At 42.0% G+C, this 14,256-nt stretch overlaps 1 protein-coding gene across 2 annotated transcripts in view; it reads right to left on the reverse strand.

The window, feature by feature from the left end:
• The window catches only part of LOC310765881 (uncharacterized protein C1orf21), a 157,489-nt gene that overhangs the window by 94,111 nt on the left and 49,122 nt on the right, over positions 1–14,256 (reverse strand). For both annotated transcript variants that reach the window (XM_083621511.1, XM_083621510.1), the window contains exon 2: positions 10,356–10,576. In XM_083621511.1, the coding sequence (XP_083477637.1) occupies positions 10,356–10,449 (94 nt within the window). In that variant the 5' untranslated portion in view covers positions 10,450–10,576. The remainder of the gene's footprint in view (positions 1–10,355; positions 10,577–14,256) is intronic.

Raw genomic sequence — 14,256 nt, forward strand, 5'->3', positions numbered from 1 at the left:
AGGGGCTTGAATAACTCAGAGAAGCTATGAGCTATGCCGTGCAGGGCCACCCAAGATGGACAGGTCATAGTGGAGAGTTTTGACCAAACGTGATCCACCTGGAGCAGGAACCAGCAAGCCACTCCAGTATCCCTGCCAAGAAAACTCCATGGACAAAGACAACAGGCTTATAAAAGTTAAGACGCTGGAAGATGAGCCCCTCAGGTCAGAAGGCATCCAACATGCTACTGAGGAAGAGCGGAGGACAAGTACAAGTAGATTCAGAGCTGATGAAGCGGCTGGGCCAAAGCCGAAAGGACGCTCAGTTGCGGATATGCCTGGAAGCAAAAGGAAAGTCCAATGCTGTAAAGAAAAATATTGCATAGGAACCTGGAATGTAAGAACCATGAACCTTGGTAAGTTGGATGTGGTCAAAAATGAGATGGCAAGAATAAATATTGACATCCTGGGCATCAGTAAACTAAAATGGATGGGAATGGGCGAATTCAGTTCGGATGACCATCATATCTACTACTGTGGGCAAGAATCCCATAAAAGAAATGGAGTGGCCTTCATAGTCAACAAAAGAGTGGCGAAAGCTGTACTGGGATGCAATCTCAAAAATGATAGAATGATCTCAATACGAATCCAAGGCAGACCTTTTAACATCACAGTAATCCAAGTTTATGCACCAACTACTGGTGCTCAAGAAACTGAAATTGACTAATTCTATGAAGATTTACAACACCTTATAGAAATGACACCAAAGAAGGATGTTCTTCTCATTATAGGGGATTGGAATGCTAAAGTAGGGAATCAAGAGATAAAAGGAACAACTGGCAAGTTTGGCCTTGGAATTCAAAACAAAGCAGGGCAAAGGCTAATAGAGTTCTGCCAAGAGAACAAGCTGGTCATCACAAATACTCTTTTCCAACAACACAAGAGACGACTCTACACATGGACATCACCAGATGGGCAGCATCGAAATCAGATTGATTATATTCTCTGCAGCCAAAGATGGAGAAGCTCAATACAGTCAGCAAAAACAAGACCTGGAGCTGACCGTGACTCAGATCATCAGCTTCTTCTAGCAAAACTCAAGCTTAAATTGAAGAAAGTAGGAAAAACCACTGGGCCAGTAAGATACAATCTAAATCAAATCTCTTATGAATACACAGTGGAAGTGAGGAACAGGTTTAAGGATTTAGATTTGCTGGACAGAGTGCCTGAAGAACTATGGATGGAGGCTCGCAACATTATACAGGAGGCAGCAACGAAAACCATCCCAATGAAAAGGAAATGCAAGAAAGCAAGGTGGCTGTCCAACGAGGCCTTACAAATAGCGGCGGAGAGAAGGCAAGCAAAAGGCGAGGGAGATAAGTGAAAGATACAGGAAATTGAATACAGATTTCCAAAAAATAGCAAGGAGAGACAAGAAGGCCTTCTTAAATGAGCAATGCAAAGAAATAGAGGAAAACAATAGAATGGGAAAAACCAGAGATCTGTTCAAGAAAATTGGAGATATGAAAGGAACATTTCGTACAAAGATTACCATAATAAAAGACAAAAGTGGAAAGGACCTAACAGAAGCAGAAGACATCAAGAAGAGGTGGCAAGAATGCACAGAGGAATTATACCAGAAAGATATGGATGTCTCGTACACCCCAGGTAGTGTGGCTGCTGACCTTGAGCCAGACATCCTGGAGAGTGAAGTCAAATGGGCCTTAGAAAGCACTGCTAATAACAAGGCCAGTGGAAGTGATGGTATTCCAGATGAACTATTTAAAATTTTAAAAGATGATGCTGTTAAGGTGCTACACTCAATATGCCAGCAAATTTGGAAAACTCAGCAGTGGCCAGAGGATTGAAGAAGATCAGTCTACATCCCAATCCCAAAGAAGGGCAGTGCCAAAGAATGCTCCAACTACCGCACAGTTGAGCTCATTTCACATGCTAGCAAGGTTATGCTTAAAATTCTACAAGGAAGGCTCAAGCAGTATGTGGACCGAGAACTCCCAGAAGTGCAAGCTGGATTTCGAAGGGGCAGAGGAACCAGAGACCAAATTGCAAACATGCGTTAGATTATGGAGAAAGCTAGAGAGTTCCAGAAAAACATCTACTTCTGCTTTATTGACTATGCAAAAGCCTTTGACTGTGTCAACCACAGCAAACTATGGCAAGTTCTTAAAGAAATGGGAGTGCCTGATCACCTCATCTGTCTCCTTGGTGGCAGAAAGTGGGGAGGAATTAAAGAACCTTTTAATGAGGGTGAAAGAGGAGAGCGCAAAATATGGTCTGAAGCTCAACATCAAAAAAACGAAGATCATGGCCACTGGGCCCTTCACCTCCTGGCAAATAGAAGGGGAAGAAATGGAGGCAGTGAGAGATTTTACTTTCTTGGGCTTCATGATCACTGCAGATGGTGACAGCAGTCACGAAATTAAAAGACGCCTGTTCCTTGGGAGAAAGGCGATGACAAACCTAGACAGTGGAAGAGAGGAGGGCCTGGCGTGCTCTGGTCCATGGGGTCACGAAGAGTCGGACATGACTAAACGACTAAACAACAACAACAAGTGGCTGTATTCCTTGCTATGCACAAGGCTTCCCCCCCCCCCAGGCCTTAGGATGTGTGGAAATGGATTAATAGCAAAGAATGGCAGAGCTGAAAAGGTTCTGGGCCCCAACGATTCAATAACATTCGATGTTAAACAGAAGGCAGCTTCTAAGCGGTTTTTGAGGAATTTTCCCAGTTAATGATTTGTCACAAAAACAGGAACAGGCAACTTCATACAGGCCTCTTGCATATGTGTTCCCCTGAAGTATTGGGAGCAGACCATGGGCTTTTGCTGAACAGAAGCTACAGTCCATAAAGCCATACATCTTTTCTGACAGGAAATGCAGAGTGCAATGCAGAAAGCCAATGAGAAGGAAATAAATTTGGCAAATTTCAAACTGTATTTTCCCTCTCAAATGAGCATGTCTTTTTGGTGAACTATCAAGGAATGATACAGTTACGCTTGCAAATTGTTTGCCAGTAGATATCTGACCGTCTGGCTCCACTAAGCTTGGCGTTGTGAACTTCTGCCCCAGGGATGCCCAACCTGTGGCCGCCCAGATCTGGAGGGACTCCAACTCCCATGAGTCCCATGGTCTGGGATGCTAGGAGGGAGCTTCAGTCCAACATCTGAAGGGCTACAGGTTCCCCACGCCTGCTCTGTCCTGAAGGAAGGCAGTACAGTCACATGCAATGCCCAAGAGGTGGACTAAAGGTTATGAACTAGCTGCCAAAGAAGAACTGTCAACCTAGTCAACAAACGACAACGGAGAGAGAGAGAGAAAAGCTCACATACGAACTAAGTTGTTTGATCTTACCAGTTTGGGGTCTCAGATTCTCTGGAACAAATGTAGCTACTTTTGGTCTAAAACAAAAACTAGTTACTATATTTAAAAATGGGGGCGGGGGCTAGGTTTTGAGAAACAAGAATGCTATTCCCTTTTCAGCTAAATAATATCTGAACTACATACTGGACCCCCAGGCAGGCAAGATGGTCAGTTGGTGCCTTGGGATAAATGCAACCTCTGCTAAGACCCAAGTTCTAGTTAATTTATGGAGACACACTCCACTTTACAGAAATTTGTTTTCAATAATGCCTCACTTTGTTAAACATACTGTAGGACAAATGAATCACTTAATATTTGTGGATACAAAATTTGGGAGGGTAAAACTGAAGCAAATTCCCTCCTCCCTGTCTTGCTTAGTAATGAAAACCCAGGAGGATTAAGATTTAATATTCTACCAAATAAAACAATTTCACCTTTCAAAAGTCCTTGCAGTATTTTTAAAAATTTATCTTTATGCAATATGTTTAAACAGTTTAATTTTAGAACTCTATGTTGACAATATTTAACAAAAATGCTCATAAAAACCAACAGGCAACAAACAATTTCTCTGGCTGACAATTATTCATCCGATATTTCACACACCCTGAAACTAAAATTCTGATTTGTTCTGCAATCCAAAAATATTGACATTTTTATTCCATGCCACCAAGCATGTGAGACCTTCAGTTCCAAATCCTCTATCATGGATCACAGCAGATAATAATTTTCTTGTATTTTTAGCAACAGATATTAAATGAACCAGGCCTGATCCAATAAATGTACATTCTGTAACCCAATGCATTTAAATTAGGAAACCAAGTTTATGGATGGGAGGAGAATCAACAGTGACATTTATGTAGCAAAGGGGAAAAACTTGGACACAGAAATTTAAAGCACAGGCCTGTGCCTGGAAAGCAGGTACAAAAGGAAATCTGGATGCACCCTTAGTAATATGCGGAATAGACTACCTGTTGCTGAGCCTTTATTTCTTCTCTGCCTCAATAAATGTATCTTCCTTACTCTCAAGTAAGAGCTTCTGTCACCATAGTCTCGGTGGGGCCAGGACAGCAACCTGATTTGCACTCATTATAGCTTATAACGTATATAGATAATATATTTTAAATATACATGAATTTAAAAATAAAAAAATAAAAAATCAGAATCTCATTCTAGCTCTATGAAAGATAAAACCAAGAGAACTAAAGCTGGCTCTACAAAGCCCATCATTTCGAAGCAGCAACGTTTTGAAAAGAAAAGGGCAGAAATGTCTGTGTCATTGTATATATTGTTTTATCTAAAGAAATAATTTTAATCAAAGTCAGCCAGAGAAATAAGTTGTTTATTTGTGGATTTATTTACTGGTTGTCACCCACCCAAAGTGTGACAACTTTTAAAAAATAGTTCATGGTCATCATTAAATGTGTAATGAAATGTGTGAAATGTGTAAAGATGGACTGCTTGTGAGTTCAGGAGGAAAATTCTAGTGAATCTCCCTATTCACTAGAAACAAAAATGATGGGAATTTAATTAAAACAACCCCTTCAGACTGCAGGTGAACTACATAACATCCTGCTGCAAGCAGAAAGCCAGCATAGCAGGGAGAGCCTGCAAGGCCACCGCCTCTCTTTCCCCATTGTGCTCACTTGTACTATGCTGAAAATGACATTCCCCAAACTGCTATTGGACGTGGAACAATCCGCTCCATCAGCTCCCTTGTTCCACGGCTCATGCAGGACAGATAGCTGCCCTCTATCCTGTGTGAGAAAGCCAGGATAAGAAGCAGACGAAGTCACCAACACATCATGGGTTGCTAACTTTCCCTGTAATTCAGGGCTAGTAAGTGCTTCGTTATGTGGTTTTGGAGATTTTGTACTGACTTTCTTTTGAAAAGAATGCACCGCCACCCTGCTCCATTTCTCTGCTCCACTCTTTCCTCCTCAGTCCATTTATGTTTTCTACCTTTGTGTAATGGTGGTGAGCACAACTTTCCAACTCTAAAGTCAACCCCCCCCCCCGGGGCTACCTCTGTGCTGCCTTCTTAGATCTAAAGGCAGCCTTTGACAGCGTTCCTAGAAATATTCTTTGGGAGAAACTTGCGAAACAGGGCATTGATAGAAGACTCTTATGGCTCATAAGCCAGCTCCACGAAGGTACCCTTGCCAGAGTGAGATTCACTCCAGCGGGCGACCTTACAAATTCGATACCAATAAACAAGGGAGTGCGCCAAGGATGTATATTGGCTCCCTGCCTATTCAACCTATTCATCAGCGACATGCGAGCACCCCTAGTCAACTCATCTCCAAGTACACACGCGCCTAGACTAGCGGATTACCGCTGCCCACTCCTTTTATATGCGGACGACACGGTAATTCTATCTTATACACGTGTTGGACTAACCAGAGCTCTGAAGATCTTTGCCACGTATTGTCAACTCAATCAATTAACCATCAACCATGCCAAGTCCAAGATCCTGATCTTCTCCAGAAGCCGGAGATTATACAAATGGAAGCTTGGTGGGGCAAAAATAGAGCAAGTCCTAAAATTTCAATACCTAGGAGTTATTTTTCAATACAATTTGGGGTGGAAAGCTCACATTCAACACCTACTTAATAAGGCCAAAACCTTGTCATATGCGCTCCTCCGATTCTTCTTTTCAGACGGAGCTTTGCATGTTCCCTCGGCCCTAAAGGTGTTCAAGGCAAAAGTGGTTGCCGTGCTTGCTTATGCTGCCCCGCTCTGGGCCGTGATGACAGATCTTGCTCCCCTTGAGACTCTGCAAAGCCAATTCCTACGTCGGCTCCTAATGCTCCCCCTGTGCGTAAGCAACGCAGCCATGCGACTAGAATTGAAGGTCGCATCCTTAGAAACTTGCCTGTGGAAGCAAGTTTTCAATTACTGGTTATCATTGTGGCATAGATTACCAAACCATTACCTTGTCCAATGCTTATGGCGAGATGAATTCTCTAGCCTTTGGACTAGTAGAATTCATGCCAAACTCCTGAGTTATGGAATCTCTCCCTCAGATTCCCTAAAACTAGACCAAATCACTGCTCAGAGACTGATCCGCCAAAGACTGGATGACATCGATTTACAGCGAAATTATACGCTGGGGGGAGGCGTTTGTTCGCCCCAGAACATTGGTATCACTTTAACTTACTGCGTTCCATCATACCTCTCCTCCCTTTCGACTGTTGCACATAGACTGGCCTTCACCAAAGCGAGGTTTAACGTTTTTCCCTCCAATGTCCTGAGACATAGGTTCTCAAAGGGCCAAGCCCCCGCCGTGTGCGAATGTGATAAGGTGACGCCGGAGTCGCTCCAGCACATTATGTTCACTTGCCCCTTGTTCAATGTGCCACGGGCAAATTTGTTGGGATCAATCATACAGAAACTAGAGGGTACCCCACCAAAATTCCACCTTGCCCAAATCTTGCAGGACAAGGATACCCACACGACCCTGAAGGTGGCTAGGTTCCTAGTTGCTGTCCTTTCCCAAAAGCGACGCCAAGGAGCTCTACAAGCTAATTAAGGCGTAGTATGCCTTTCCATTTTATAGTATTTTATTGTTATAGTGGTGTTTTAGCGATTGCTTTTTTTTTTTTCTCCTTACGGCACAAGCTGTTATTTATGTGTTGTTTTTACCTGTATGGGCCTATGGCCGTAATAAATGATATTCTATTCTCTAAAGTCAAGAGGAAAGTTGGCTGCTTGTTATGCTCCACACAGGGTGGTGCTACTCTGGGCACAGTGAATGTAGGTGCAGAAGACTATCAATATAGGAGCAGGAGCAGCAGCAGCAGCAGCAGCAGCAGCAGCACTACTCCAAAGCATTATTCTGGAGCCCCCAAAGTCTCCCTTTTCCAGCCATCTCCATAACTGAAGCCTATTTCCTTTGCCACACCAGAACTCAAACTTTCTCGAGTCTCCTTCTGAGTAAGCAGAGTGTCTCCTGCCGTCAAGGTTCAATGCTCACTGAAGACCCATGTTCTGGCCATCATTTGCAGCTAACTCTAGAAACGGACGGCTGGTGCTCAGTAGCAAGCAGTCAAGTTAAACAAAAGATAATAATCGCTTCGCTTGGCACACAGCAACATCTCCACTGAAATGCCATCGAAAGTGAACAGCTTGGTTAGGCCACTAAAGGTGTGAATACAATGAACTGTGCACACAAAGGAATTCCAGTACACAAGCAGTTCCACAGTGCTCCATTGCAGCACTAAAATAAATAAATTCAAAAGAAACAGCTTCAAGGAGGCACTGTATATTCTACAAAGAAAGCAAAGGGCCCAAAATTAGAGCCTTGAGTTTTGATTATTTGTAGATCAATTAAAACCTAATTGGTAAATGATGGGGGAGTTATTTTAATTTTAAAGGGCAAATTCTAATGAGCGGTGCTAGGGAACAATGGTACACATTTTGATGTTGGTGTGTAACAGGGAATGCAAAACAACAACAGCAATAGAGATTTAAGATGCCCTCTCTGTCTAGCAAAAAACCGTAGCATTTTAAGTTCCCTGTACTTCAACATCTGAAAATGTGACTACACTGAGGTTTGGTAAAATGCAATTTTATGGAAATGTAATCTATTAATATTGCTTAAAAGGCAGCAGATTGCTCTGTGGGTAGCTGCCCTAATCCCAGTACCAGAAGCACTTAATTCAAGGTGTGTGTGTGTTCCTATGTCACATTGGATGGTGTGCCTCTAGACAGATGAAGGAGAGCTCTATATCCCGCAAACCAACAATTTGCAATCAGCATATGCTTCAATTGTTGTTGGTATTCTCACATTTCAGTGTTCTCGAAGCTCAGTGTTCTCGAAGCTACCAACATGAGTTTGACCAAACTGCGGGAGGCAGTGGAAGACAGGAGTGCCTGGCGTGATCTGGTCCAGGGGGTCACAAAGAGTTGACTAAACGACTACACAACAACAACAACTCTCACATTTGACTTAAGCCTTATTTGCTTATAGTTTGCAACTAACATCCTGAATTAAGGCCTTAAGGTACCAGACAGGAAGATGGGGGGGGTGCTATTTGTTGCTATGCCTCAGGCAACAAAACGTTTACAATGCCAGCTAGCATTGCCCACCAACAGGGCAGAGGGCTTCCTGTTTTCCTTAAAACCTTTCCTGATTATTTCTACAAATGTGTAATACACTATTTTGTTCAGCATTAAACATTCTGGGAGTTCAATAGCAACTTTTAAGAACCTTGTAATGTTACAGATCTTATTCACATCATGCAATGTACCTCCGAATGGGTTCAAGCAATTTTAGAGCAAAGAAAGAATGAGAGTGGCCAGGTTAAACTGTACCCTAAAATAAGCTGCTGATTAACAGGCACAAGTGATTTGTTCCTCTGTGCCACATGAGAAAACTAGTCAGAGTCTGGCTCATCATGATGTGTGAATCTGGGCTTGTCATCTGCTTCATCCAAACAAACCAGGAGTGGTAAGCCGCCAGTGCTTTGCCTGCAGAAAACCAAGCCACAATCCTGAAGTAGGTAGACATTTGATGACTAGCCAGACTCTGAATTTTTTTCTTCAGTCAGGAGAGGGGAGGGAACAAAGCACCTATGCATCTTAAACCATCCTTTATTTTAAACTATGGTTTTTAATGTTGGATATAAGTGAGGACAATATGTGCATTGTTATTCTAAATATAAGCACCATTTCAATATACACAACAGATCTGTCTGCTTATTATTCAGATTATCTATGTGAGGACACAAGAATGAATGACAAAAGACAGACAAAGCCAGGCTCTTTTCCAACAAGGCATCAATGTTCTTAAAATTCTTGTACCTTACCTTTCCCAAATGTGTCAAGGCTTTCCAAAGCCTTGCATTAGTGAGAAGCCAACTGAAACTAACAGGAATACAGAAGGAGGGCTTTGGGAAGGTGATATCCTACAAAAACTGCCCCACAAATGATATGAGATTAAGGTATCATACAGGTGTTAGAGGTATGCCCATTGGGATTTTGTTTTCCATGTGTCATCTATGCATGTGCTGGACTGTGGCATTTGAATAGGAGAGCATGTACACAGTTCCAGCCATACAATCTGTACATTTCGATTTTGCAATATTCAGACCACATAGTTGCAGACCACAGGCCTTCCTGTACTAGAGACTGAGAACTGTCTCTTTATCCTCCCAGAAGCCAGAGACACAGGTTATATTCTCTTCCAAATTTAAATCACCTTTAACATATATTTCTCCAGTCTCCTCTTTAAAAACTTTCAAGAAAAATCATGACTAGCCTAATGCAGCATTGCAAATAAAGAGATTTGGCCTTTCACAACTCACACTCTTAGCTAATCTGCTGGACCACAATAATTCCACAGCTCGCCTGCTGCATATAACTTGGGTTCACCTAAATCCACTGACTTCAGTAACACTAAAAGAGCCCAATTCCAAAAGAAATGAAATATGCCACACATGAATGCTGCTGCAAAGGCTGCCAAAAGATAGCACACATTTTGTGATTTATAACATTTAACATCTTTTCCTTAATTTCCAGTAAGTAAGGTGGAGGTCTCCTTTGAAAAGTTTATCTTTTTCTAATGTATCAGTGTTTCTAACACACAGCTTATTACCTTGAGAATTTATTTTCGGTAAAAATTTAAGACACAGCAGAAACTTGAACAAACTTCATTCAACAGCCTCCATCATTCAACAGTAACAGAGATTTTCAAGAAGCTTTATTTTGCAACACACTCTGCTGCTTTTCTGTGCTCATGGGGAATCAAAGTACATTGACTCCCCCCCCCCCCGTTTTCCACAAAGTACATTGACTTGAATATCATGAACATCTATTAAACGAACACTTGTGTCCCAAAATATCGCATCCCAAGAATAAGTCCTTGAGCAAATCTTAAAGAACAGGAGAACTGTTCAGAAATGACAAAAAGAGCAGAGTTTGAACGGGGAAATAAGGGTTCAGTAAAGCAAGGACTATCAACAAAATGGTCAAGAGCCACAAATGATGACACTCACCCCCAAATACATCTCCGTTCTGGTAGTTTTTCCCCTTCTGAGCTTCCTCTTCATTTTGTACAGCAGAAACATGCTTGGCTGACGCACAGCCCATAGTTTCATTTAGTTAGCTCCAGCTTGACTGAGCCGCAAACCATTTCTACAGATGTGCACACATGGCCTTTATTATTTTGGGGAGTAATCCACCTTCCAGCTTTGTTGTCAGGACACTTTTTTTTAACCTGTAGACATAATACAAGAGAAACAGGACAAAAAGTCAGCAGTTGTATGAGTCCAATAGCTATTGCCGATGCTCTCCATGGTGGAATGCCTAAAGAGGAGGACAAGCAAGAAGCCAAGACCCATTTTACATAATAAAATATATCTCCTCTCCAAAAGTCACGCCTGGGAAACCACAGACATCTACAGCACTTGTTACTCATGAGCACCCATGAATTATGAGAGGGAAGGTGATACTTTCATTTGGATAAAAGTTTTTTTTAAAAAAAATATCAATAAAATTTGTCATCACAAAGACAGCAGTAAATTTAATTCGACTTTTCCGACTTTCATACATGGTACTTATGGTACTTTCTAGTAGCACATTTTGAACACCTTCTAAAAAGCTCTTAGCGGTTCTCAGAGTTGGCTTCAGTCCTACAAAAAACAAGTATCATGTGCAAATTACAAACTTTCACCCTTGGGCAGTCACAACACACTTGGCTATAGTGGGGGGTGGGGGGAGGAGATGGCTACCACAAACAAACAAACCACCAGCGAACAACTCCCATGAATTTCTGAATCTACAAAGCAGGCAAACCACCATTACTTTCAACATGACTTCTGAATTCACGGAGGTGGGGACGCCCAAGTCTTGCTGCAGATTGCTCCCATAACACTAACCATATTTTACTGTTATGCTTGAATGCAGTCATTACGTACCAAAATATATTTAATGGGATCTAGGTCACAGACTGAACACTAACCAACTATAGTGCTGACATGGAAGAAAATACTGCACCTTTTACCTGGTATGTTTGCCAGGTATGAAAAAGGTGGATTCCATGTTAACTTCCCTATGAGGAAGTTTCATCATTTGGGTTCTTTTTAGTCTGGAGAAAAAGTAAGGTGCAAATACAACTGAAGTGTGCAAGATGACACATGATGTGGAGAAAGTGGGAAAAGAGAAGATATTTTCCCTCTCTCCTAATACTAGAACCAGGAGTCTAGTTTGAACTATGAACTCCAAAACTTTGAGTGCAGATATGGCCCCCATACAAATGTTCACAGAGGTGAATTTAGGAAAGCACAACTGGTTCAGTTGCACTGGGTGCAAAGCCTTGGGGGACGCTGCAACGATGCTTTAGAATGGAGAGGGGGGGTGCAAATGTTTTGTATCGCAAAGCGTTCTGCTGAAATTTGAGGCCACAAGGTCTGCCGCTGATGTCCACCACCATCTATCCACTCCTTTTACACACAGCTACAGGGGTGTGTTAGGTGTGTTCTAGCATGCTCTGTCTGTTCACACAGAGATGAGGAAGGCCAAGAGACCTTGTCAATGTCTTGTGTGAAACTGTATACTGTACCACAGCTCCCAGAATCCTCTGCAGTAACTGTGCAGGGGTTCCTTAGTAGTAAATATAAACATGGGCATAGCCAGGATTTGTGGGGGGGGGGAGGCAGAACCTCCGTTTGCTATGTATTTTTATTGATTTGGGGGGCAGCTGTCCCTCCCTGCCCCCCTGGCTATGCCCATGGATATAAATGTGAAAAGAATTTTATCAATTTGCAAAATTAGAAATGTATTGATTCAGTGGATCACCCCAGAATATTGGTACACATGGAGGCGCTGGGGGAAAGAATGCCTGGCGTTTGGATGACCGAATGAATCCCGGGTATTCAACAAAAGCCTACAATTTCCAAGCGTAAACTCTGGCAGATAACAGCACAGCTTTTCAGTGAAAACAGTCCAGCAGCAATAAACAGAAGCAATGCTAAATAGGCCATTGTTTCAATAATCAACTCCACTTTCCAGACTCCTAGTTCACATCTAACCACTATTCTGATGTAAAAATGGCTGATTGGATGCCAGATGGGACATCTAAATAGACTAACACACAAAAAGCCTCACATGCACTCTTACTTAGACACTCGATTTGCACATTTGAAGCAAGGGACTCTTTAGGAAGCAGTCAGAAAAAGCCACAAAACATGTACAAATTGAATACAGTGGTACCCCGGGTTACATACGCTTCAGGTTACAAACTCCGCTAACCAGGAAGTGGTTGCTCCAGGTTAAGAACTTTCCCACAGGATAAGAACAGAAATTGCACACCAGCAGTGCAGCGGCAGTGGGAGACGCCATTAGCGAAAGCACGCTTCAGGTTAAGAACCGTTTCAGGTTAAGAACAGACCTCTGGAACAAATTAAATTCTTAACCCAAGGTACCACTGTACAGCAGAAAACTCATCCAAATATAAACTGTTAACTTATTAAACATCACAATAATTTCATAATTATCTGCCTATATATTTCTAATAGTATAACCACATCAGTAATTTTTGATATAACTGTAAAAACTACTCTGAAAATTTATTGTTCCAAAAATGAAACTTTCATCTGCTTGTAAATATTAAGATTATACCAACAAGAATGAGTCTTTCTGTAAAAAAATGATTTTAATCAAGTCTTACTGACTAGTGATTTAAATCAAGTCTTATTGACTAGTGATTTCAATCGTAATTTCAATCGATTTGATTTAAATCAAATCCACCCTGGAGGAGTGTAAAAGTCATCTGTTTTGAGGAAGCATTGCCTTAAGGTAGAAAGACAGGAAATAGTAAATTGGGAAGTGTTGTTGTTGCTGCTGCTGCTGCTGTTTTCCCTGCCCATCCGACTGGGCTGCCAACAGAATATACAAAAACACAACTGAACATCACACATGGAAAGCTTCCCAATACAGGGCTGCCTTCAGATGTCTACAGAAGATGTTTCTAACTGGTATTTTTTTGCTTCTGTCAGTGGGTCACAAGTGACTTGTACAGGTCTCTGTGTTAGAGAGAAGCTAATGCTTTCCTTTCTTTTTAGTGGGTTAATTGCAACCATGTGAGAGAGGGAAGGGTAATGTGCCGTGTGGTGTGGGCAGGTTCTTGGGCTTATAGTCTACTGGATAGATTGTTGTTTGGCCAATCACTGTCACTCACCCTAAAGCAACTTCAAAGGGTGCTTGTGAATGATAAACGAGACGGGGATTAGATATTCCACTTTGGGGTTTTCAGAGAATTAAATCTTCTGAATATTATCTAATTTGAATGAATTCTCCAGTGTTCTCCTCTTGGGGGCAGGGGGTGTCTTCAGACGTCGTTGGATCCGGTAGGCTTAGAGATATTGACATAAGAAATGCAGCAAACTGTCCTACCCAGTTAGACCACTTCCTCTGAAGAATACAAAGAACTCTTCTTTCTGCTTATGAGTTAGGTTGAGATTGCCAACCTGATCTGCTCTCAGCACCTGGTACTTAAAGAACACGATGTCCTAACAAGAATCCAGGGAGTAAAAAGGTCAGCAAAGAATGCCTTCTCAGTTTATTTTAATTTTGTGTGATAGCACGGCAGTTTGAGTTCTCTGCTGGGTTTTCACTCATACCTTAAATTAAGAAGAAGAAGCTGCAGTGAAATAACAAATGGAAAAATCAATTGAGCTGCTTGTTAAAATTCCCTACCATGTAACTCAACATTGTACAGTGGTACCTCAGGTTAAGTACTTAATTTGTTCTGGAGGTCCGTTCTTAACCTGAAACTGTTCTTAACCTGAAGCACCACTTTAGCTAATGGGGCCTCCCGCTGCTGCCGCGCCGCCAGAGCACAATTTCTGTTCTCATCCTGAAGCAAAGTACTTAACCCGAGGTACTATTTCTGGGTTA

Source organism: Podarcis filfolensis (assembly GCF_964270895.1).
Source record: "Podarcis filfolensis genome assembly, chromosome: 6".
NCBI lineage: Eukaryota > Metazoa > Chordata > Lepidosauria > Squamata > Lacertidae > Podarcis > Podarcis filfolensis.